Below are 9,646 nucleotides of genomic sequence, written 5' to 3'. Positions count from 1 at the left end.
AAATGGAATTAAAAATTTTTTCGAATTTTTCTCATAAATTTTAAGATATTCGAATAAATTTTTGATGATGCGAATTTTTGTTATTATTCATATTGTGTACTGAAAGTCCTTTAATAAGGTACAACCTATTGACCAACCTATTCAATTATCTCAAATGACATTAAGCTTATATACTAATTTTTACAGTGGCAATGAACTATTGCTGGGTTGGTCGAGAGGCTGGTGAGTTACATTGCAACCTAGAGAGCAGCGGTTCAATTCTCTAGGCATAAACAGCATTTGTAATCAAAACAATATAATTAAAACCAATGAGATAGACCATGATAGACCGGCAACCTAAGAATCTGACATCTGGTTGTCAGAGCAATATGTCAATCGGATTTTTTTTTCGGTGCGTAGAAATTTTTGACATTCTCTTAGAAGCTGAATAGCGTTCTCTACAGCCACCTAAACGACCTTGAAAGTAGCTTTAAGAACTTAAATTTTGGGCTGATTAGCATTCTCTTCAGCCACAGACGAGAGCTGATTAGGCTTTTATGGAACCTTTTTAAGAGAATTTTGGTTGCTTGGGGAAGCATCTTCCATCATTTTTGCTAATTTTGAAAATACAATTTCAAAAATGTGTCTCTATCTATCGAAATTTCTTCATACCAAGTACGTTAATGGTATTTCAAACATATTTTACCGACCATTCTGCAAACGTTACTCGGTCACCGATAATTATAACCGAAGTACTGAAATATTGATATCGTCTTTTATATCACCGAACATTCGGTAATTATGATAGTTGCAGATAATAGTAATTCCTTTTTACGAAATACCGAATTTATCTTGGAAACGATAATTGGCATTTGAGGTAGGTTAAGAACCTCATCCGCATCAGGTTTCGTTACCCCTATCAGCCCTAGGAGTGTCAATTTGACACTACAAGCTCAAATCGTTATAACTTTTGGCGTGTTCAATCGATCTAAACAAAACTTGTATCAATAGAAAGCTTGTAATATCAGAAAAATATGTTTCAGAACATTATATATAGCTAAAGCTACTAGTTTTCTCGTTATTCAACATGAAAAACAAAATCCGAAAAAACATGCCTTAGGAAAACTGCGGTAGTTCATATATTACACGTCCAAAAAATATTTGCCTTATGCATATGAAAGCTGAAGTTAATGTCTACATCATGAAGCCAATATATTTTTTTAAATTTTTAATGAAAGGGTCACAAAAAGTTCAAAAAAGTGGTATGAAAAACCTACTTTTCATTCGATTGCTATTAAATACTGTTTGAGCGATGGTAGAGTTTAAAAAAAAATGACTACAAAATTTATTCTAATTCTAACATTTAGTTGTCTTTAGATTTCTGATGCAACCAAAATTGAATTTACTGGAATTTTTAAAGTTGACTACTTTGCGCGAGTTTTTTACAAATTAAAATTTCATCTGTTTTTTTTTGGTCCACCGTCAGGTTGTAGGTACCTGGATTTCCAGTGCTTTTACTTTGTTCGGACCAATAAAAAGTATATTCATTGGGAAGGAAATTTAATCTACATTCTAATGAGGTAAATGTGCGGCTGAACAGAGGATCTTAAGCAGACTGAGGATAGGTCATACCCGTTTAACCCACGGCGTGGGTCCCACGCTTTCCTATTCGATAGGAACTCCCCACCTGTTTGCCAATACTGTGGAGTGCAACTCACTATCCAGCATATTCTTGCTGATTGTAGGGGATTTGATTCAGCAAGGCAGAACAACAATATCACTGGAGATATTTGCGATATACTTAGTTACGACCCAGCAAAAGAAAAAGCTTTTTTAAGATTTCTTAAGGATGTCGAATTGTATAACAAAATTTAATAGAATTAGGTAGGTTAAGAATTGCTCGGACACGAATGCCAAAAAGTTGGTAAAATGTCCCAAATTAAATAAATAATAATAATAATTCTAATGAGGTGCACCAATTTACGCTGTGAGATTCAGGCTTCATTTTGCTCATCTTGACCAAAAGGAGACAGTGAACTTGTTCGCTCCGAATAATTGTGAGCTTATTTTAAAAGAGCATTTCATCCTCCGCTGCTGAGAGAGCAGGGAGAAATTTTTTCTCAAACGAATGATCACTCTTCTACTGACAGAGCATAGTTTCGCTATTCTCATTGCTCCTAGGAGAAAAAGAAATTCAAATTGCATATGAAATTTGGTAGTTTCGTCAAATCACGTGGACAGCTTTAATGTGAGATTTGACCGTCTTCTTTCTACGTGGAATTATGGAATATTGGCCTCAGAATTTGTCAACCTGCTTTATTGTTGGGGACGTTTAATAATTCTGGCATGCTTTTGTATCTCATTTTGTAAACAACGAAGTAATTAAAGATTGACACCTTGATTTCTCATTATTTTCAGCATTTCAGCATTTACAACTTTGTTCGGTTGTTGATTTCTCAGCCAGTTACTGAGAAGCTAATGAACATTTCTCCCTGCGAAAATGAGATTGGGTGACTGCGTGATTGAAATGATCTCCAACAAAATGTGGGTTGCTTGATCGTTTAAAGTGCGAGAAAGCATGTTTCTCCCAGGCGTTTAACAAGGAGATGAGAAAAATTGAGCAAAAATCAAGAGAATCGCAGAAGCCTGGTGAGATTACACAAAAATATGAAAATTATAAACGTAAAATCATTCCCTGAATTTCTAGAACCACAAGCAAAACGTGTTTGTTTGTTCTCCGAGTATGTACGAACGGTGGGTGGTAATTTGGGCAGAGAGCCCAAATTTGATTGCATCAAAAATCTAAAGACAACTAAATGTTAGAATTAGAATAAATTTTGTAGTCATTTTTTTTTCAAAAACTCCACCATCGCTCAAACAGTTTTCACTAGCAATCGAATGAAAAGTAGGTTTTTCAGACCACTTTTTGAACTTTTTGTGACCCTTTCATTAAAAAAAAAATTAAAAAATATATTTCTTGGCTTCATGATGTAGACATTAACTTCAGCTTTCGTGTGCATAAGGCAAATATTTTCTGGACGTGTAGTATATGAACTACTGCAGTTTTTTAACCCTCATCCGCATTAGGGTGTCATTTTGACACCATTGCAAGTTTGAAGGCTTGTAACTTTTTTCAGAAGCTTCAAAATACAAAAATTTCTTCGGGGACCCTAAATGAATTCAAAAGTTCTTCAATATTGCATCTTTACTTTTTTTATGGACGAACCCTGGAAGCCTGGACAAAAAACTCCCTTTTCCGACTTTTGGTGTCATTTTGACACCACAAAAGTAAAATCTATTTAATAGTCGTTTGAATTATTATGAACTTCATATAAAACTTATATCAATAGATACCTTGTAATGTCAGTAAAATATGTTTAGAACATTATATACAGCTAAAGTTACAAGTTTTCTCGTTATTCAGCATGAAAGAAAAAAAATCTGAAAAAACATGCCTCACGAAAACTGCTGTAGACACATTCCACCGTGACGTGAAATCGCTTTTCCGGACTTTTCTGCACTGTTATCGTTCTAGAAGTCAACCAACTTACTTGAAAATGAAAAAAATTGTAGCAAACGGTCGCAAATTGAATTTCCTTCAAAATGAATATAATTTGGTCATTTTAAAGTTTTAGTTGTTTTTGTTGTGATTAATTACTTTTGTGACGTGAATTCACGCTAGAATTAACCATTTAGGACTTTAGTACATACATCTTTGAATTCCTGTTCTCTCCGTGGAAAGAGAATATCGGTGTCTTCGAATGAGTTGTAAAGAAAACAATTACCCACAGTTTGATGTACGGAGCTTCTCGATTGAACAACATCGAACGAAGTAATGCTGATTTGAAGTTGTGACGTGAATTCACTCAGTTCAAACAGAACAGGGTAGTTGACTGAATTCACGTCACGAAATATAAAGTTGTACTGTGGTTATACTGAACCATTCTTTGGAGCCTTCAAATTTTATGTAGACTTTCAAAAACGATATTTTGTTGTTCCGACATTTACAATCATAAATTTTCAGTATCTGCACCTAACTTTTTCCTTATTTTGATTGGCACTTGAATAGCAACATATTGAGGGATCATATGTTAAAATAACTACTGTCTTTATCCAAAGATTCATCAAAAAAAAATTTTTTTTATTTATTTTTCAATCTTTTTGTATTTTTATTTAAAAATAATGAACTTATTAAAAAATCAACTAAATTATGCTCGATTTGTCAAAATCCGACCATCTGGAGGGTCAAAACAGCTTTCAGAGCACATTTTCATATAAAATTTAACGAAAAATCAAATTTTGTGACGTGAATTCACTCATTCGCGCTGTTGTAACTCAGCTAAATTCCAACCTATTTCTATAAATTTTAGTGTTTCAGAATCGTCTTATCATTTCAAAAGAAATCTCATTTTTTTATTTCAAAAAAAGTCAGAGTTTTCTCGTAAAATTTAAAACTTCCCTTTTTTTGTGACGTGAATTCACTCATTTGCGACTGTTTTTGTTCGCTTTTCAAACCAACTATATTGGATATAAACAAATTCTTTTTTCTACAAAATGAAGCCGTGTTTTTTGGCTTCTGAACATACTAAAAATATTTCCGAAAAAAAATCATCCATATATTAAAATTAATGATTTTGTAAAAGTTGTCAAAAACACCACTTTTTTCAACAAAAAAACTGATTTTCAGAATCATCTAAAACATGTGTAAAAAAACTTTTTTCTCTTTTTTCCGATGATTTTGTGTGATTTGAATTATCAAAATTATAGACAATTTTGAGATTTTTTGATACGCGAACGGATAAAAATCACTTTTGAGCGGTACAAGCGCGTGGAATGTGTCTGTAGTTCATATGCTACACGTCCAAAAAAATATTTGCCTTATGCATATGAAAGCTGAAGTTAATGCCTACATCATGGAGACAAGAAATATTTTTTTAAATTTTTTTTAATGAAATGGTCACAAAAAGTTCAAAAAAGTGGTCTAAAAAACCTACTTTTCATTCGATTGCTAGTAAATACTGTTTGAGCGATGGTAGAGTTTTGAAAAAAATATGACTACAAAATGTATTAAAATTCCAACATTTTGCTGTCTTTAGATTTTTGATGCAACAAAAATTGAATTTACTGGAATTTTTCAAAGTTCACTACATTGCGCGATTTTTTTACAAATTGAAATTTCATCTGTTTTTGTGGTCCACCGTCAGGTTGTACCCGGATTATCAGTGCTTTTACTTTGTTTGGACCAACCAAGAGTATATTCATTGGAAAGCACATTTAATCTTCATTCTAGTGAGGGGCAACAAATCACGCTGTGAGATTTCACAAAAATATGAAAATTATAAACGTAAAATCATTCCTGAATTTCTAGAACTACAAGCACCTCGTCCAGCAAAAAGGTGTTTGTTTGCTCTCCGAGTAGGTACGGTGGGTGGTGATTCGGGCAGAGAGCGAAGCCGACAAACGAAATAATGATGCGTGTCGTACATTTCTTGGTTGAAAATATTCTATTGAGAGTAGTTTGCATTTGCTAGTCACGACACGCATCATTATTTCGTCTTTCAGCTTCGCTCTCTGCCCGAATCACCACCCACCGTACCTACTCGGAGAGCAAACAAACACGTTTTGCTGGACGAGGTGCTTGTAGTTCTAGAAATTCAGGAATGATTTTACGTTTATAATTTTCATATTTTTGTGAAATCTCACAGCGTGATTTGTTGCCCCTCACTAGAATGAAGATTAAATGTGCTTTCCAATGAATATACTCTTGGTTGGTCCAAACAAAGTAAAAGCACTGATAATCCGGGTACAACCTGACGGTGGACCACAAAAACAGATGAAATTTCAATTTGTAAAAAAATCGCGCAATGTAGTGAACTTTGAAAAATTCCAGTAAATTCAATTTTTGTTGCATCAAAAATCTAAAGACAGCAAAATGTTGGAATTTTAATACATTTTGTAGTCATATTTTTTTCAAAACTCTACCATCGCTCAAACAGTATTTACTAGCAATCGAATGAAAAGTAGGTTTTTTAGACCACTTTTTTGAACTTTTTGTGACCATTTCATTAAAAAAAAATTAAAAAAATATTTCTTGTCTCCATGATGTAGGCATTAACTTCAGCTTTCATATGCATAAGACAAATATTTTTTTGGACGTGTAACATATGAACTACAGCAGTTTTAGTGAGGCATGTTTTTTCAGATTTTTTTTCTTTCATGCTGAATAACGAGAAAACTAGTAACTTTAGCTATATATAATGTTCTAAACATATTTCACTGACATTACAAGGTTTCTTTTGATGTAAATTTTGTTTAAATCGGTCTAACACGCCAAAAGTTATAACGATTTGAGCTTGTGGTGTCAAATTGACACCACAAGTGCTGATTAGGGTAATGAAATCTAATGCGGATGAGGGTTAATGCAGGTTTTTTCGGATTTTTTTTTCTTTCATGCTGAATAACGAGAAAAATAGTAGCTGCTTTAGCTATATTATAATGTTCTAAACATATTTTCCTGACATTACAAGCGTTCTATTGATATAAGTTTTAGATGAAATTAATTATAATTCAAACGACTTAGATATATTTTACTTTAGGAGTGTCAAATTGACACTCTGAGTCGAAAAAGGGAATTTTTTTGTCTAGGCTTCCAGGGTTCATGCATAAACAAGTAAAGATACAATATTCAAAAACTTGTGAAATCATTTGGGGTCCCCGAAGAAATTCTTGTTTTTTAAAGCTTCTGAAAAAAGTTACAAGTCTTCAAACTTGCAATAGTGTCAAAATTACACTGTAATGCGGATGAGGGTTAAAATATAACTTTTTTTTAAATAAAAATTACCAATTATTAATTTTTAAGAATTACGTCTTTCTGGATTTTTTATCCTCGTTTGGAATGTAATGAATGAATTTCTGTCAAAGCTAAGAGTTCATTCATCCCTTACGCACACTTCATTCCTGTACCTTGAAGATGTGTGTTTTGGTGGATTTTGGTAGGTGGTGCTGCGATGCGAGATAGATACAGAACGTTTTGATGCACATGCGGCAGCAGGGTGGGCAAACACATAGCCATGTTCATCAGTGTAGCTGAATATCGTCCGTGAAAAGTTGCAGTTTCTAAGTTCTGTCAATAATTTCGAGTGTCGGGCATCCACATCATACATTTGGCGAGGACAATAAAATTCGTAAAAGCACGCAACTAGAGCCGAGGAGTGTTGTTCCAGCAACTAAGAACGTTTTCCGATACGCCCAATCCATATGTCCCTGAGAATAAGGGCAGCTGCTCCATTCATTCTGACTGCAAAAATCACTTGCCAAGAGCACTGAAATCAATGCAGAAGCGTTTTCGTCGGCCTAATGGAAAAGATTAATCAATAAGCATGCCACGTAATGGCTTGGCTCGGAATAGCTGTCTGAGAACACGCTGATCGTCGGGAAACTATCGGAAGTAGACACAGAGCTTGGATTTCACTATTGGATTTGATACTGGCTGCTCCCTCTATCGGTCACATTAGGAAATAGCCGGAACTAATAAGACAGACGGTAATTTTTTTGTTTCCAGACACGACGTGTCTATAATTTATTGTACAAGGCAGGTGGCTTAAAGTCAACAGAATTTATGTTAGATGTTCGAAGTTTTCTTTTCTGTAAACATGAATTGAGCTTATAATTTATGTTCAAAATAAGATAAAGATGTTGTACAATTTGGTAGTCCACATAAAGTGTGGCTTCTGAACATTTTATGATTTTTTTTTGCACAGATGTACCGATTTGTACAAGTATTATGTTTGTAGCTATCCACTTAAAGTCTAATGTTTTAAAAAGATTGGTCCTATTCTTGTAATAACAAAATAAATAAAATAACGTAACATTTTTATGATAATGGTGAAAGTCATCTTATATTTGGTATAATCAAGGAAATTTCGTAAAATTTTGAAAAAATTCTGTTGGGATGTAAGCACCTAACTATATTTGGCCATTTAACAACTTTCATTAACAAGAATTAATAGAAATATTATTTGTAGAGCCATCGTTCTTTAAAAAAAGAAAGAAACAAAACACAAAAATCAACTAACCATGGGAGAACATTTGAACGCATCATCGTTAAGGTGGATGTGTTTCCTGTTGACCATCGGTAGCCTCTCGGGACTGTACGCGGCCAGTTCGCACAATGTGATCTATGCCATCAATGCCGGCGGGGACGCCCATATCGATTCACATGGCATCAAGTATGGTCGCGATCCTCTGATGGGTAAGGTAGGTACCGAGTCCGATTATGGCAAACAACTGCTGATGATCAATAGGGTAAAACCGAACGATGAGATCCTATATCAGACGGAACGTTACCATCATGACACGTTTGCCTACGAGCTTCCGCTGGCAGGCGACGGCGAGTATGTGCTGATTTTGAAATTCTGCGAGGTTTACTTCAACGCCCCAAATATGAAAGTATTCGATATAGCCTTGAATAACCGGCACATGATCGTTTCGGATTTGGATATTTTTTCACTGGTTGGAAAGGGTACGGCTCACGATGAGTACGTTTACTTTACCATTTCAAGAGGGCGCATGTACTTCAAAGAAGAAGAATCGGAAGTACGTGGGGGGAAAATGAAACTAGAATTTGTCAAAGGCTACAAAGATAATCCGAAGATTAATGCCATCGTCCTGATCAAGGGCTATGATGAATCTAGTTTACCTCGACTGACACCTTTGGCAAGTGAGCAAACGGCACCAGAGATGCAACTGGAAGATCCAGTGTTGACCGGGAGTGGTGGTGCGGCGGATGGCGATGCACCAGGCGCCGGGAGCGACCAGGGAAAATCGAAACACCGGAAAACTAGTGGTCCAAAACAACCGAATCCTTATTCACTGGACGAATCCAGCATGATGTTGCCCGTTTTTATAGCAATCGGAGCATTCATTCCTCTACTTTTCTGTTTGTGTCGACTGTGATTCTGTTATGAAAACTCTAGCAATAGACAAATGGGCTCACTTTGGTTTTATAAGTAGTTTGAACAAAAAATAACTAAACCGTACTGCACCGCTCGAGCGCGCAGGTTTGTTAAATATTTTTAATTAACGAAGATATTTTTGGATATTTGGGTCTAGCACGATATTGTATTCATGTATTTAGAAAGATACAAGTAACAAATGACATGGAATTGTAAGAAATATGATCCTCATCACACTTAACTAGATTGATCGTTTTAAGAAGAGCATAATATATGTAAATAGTTCCATAGAGGTTCAGTTTAAAAGACTTATACTTTTAATAGTGGTAGCAATTCGTTCTCTCCTGTTTAGTCCAGGATATGCAATAAGCTGGAACAATGTCTCACAAAACTTCTGAAGATATTTATTCCGTTATAATTTATCTGTTCAAAAGCTCAAAATTCGTTGTTCCTTAGCGATATATAGTAGCTGTAAGAGACAACGCGCACTTAGACAGATTTTCTAACTTAATTATGTCGACGCTAATTTCGGATGGCAATAAATCCAAATACACGAAAGACTTTAGTTGAAGTACTTACTACAAAACCGGTTGAGTCAGGTATTTTACTGTGTTTTCAACAATATCGTATAGGTAAAGGATTGTTTCTTTGTAAAAAATCGCAGCAGTAATGAATCCTGGGAATCGCATAAAAGATAATAAAATGTCAACGGT

At 34.8% G+C, this 9,646-nt stretch overlaps 1 protein-coding gene across 1 annotated transcript; it reads left to right on the top strand.

The window, feature by feature from the left end:
- The first annotated feature begins 6,917 nt into the window (after positions 1 to 6,917).
- On the top strand, positions 6,918 to 9,646 carry LOC129744298 (malectin-B). Its single transcript, XM_055736759.1, has 2 exons — positions 6,918 to 7,521; positions 8,004 to 9,646. Exon 2 carries the CDS (start codon positions 8,056 to 8,058, stop codon positions 8,932 to 8,934), a length of 879 nt encoding a protein of 292 aa, XP_055592734.1. The 5' UTR covers positions 6,918 to 7,521; positions 8,004 to 8,055; the 3' UTR covers positions 8,935 to 9,646.

This window comes from Uranotaenia lowii, chromosome 2 (genome assembly GCF_029784155.1).
Source record: "Uranotaenia lowii strain MFRU-FL chromosome 2, ASM2978415v1, whole genome shotgun sequence".
Lineage (NCBI taxonomy): Eukaryota > Metazoa > Arthropoda > Insecta > Diptera > Culicidae > Uranotaenia > Uranotaenia lowii.
Note: the sequence above shows the minus strand (reverse complement) of the source record. Positions and strands in the feature narration are given on the sequence as shown.

Coding starts and splice junctions, on each gene's coding strand:
- LOC129744298 (XM_055736759.1), top strand. CDS start 8,056: ATGGGAGAACATTTGAACGCATCATCGTTAAGGTGGATGTGTTTCCTG.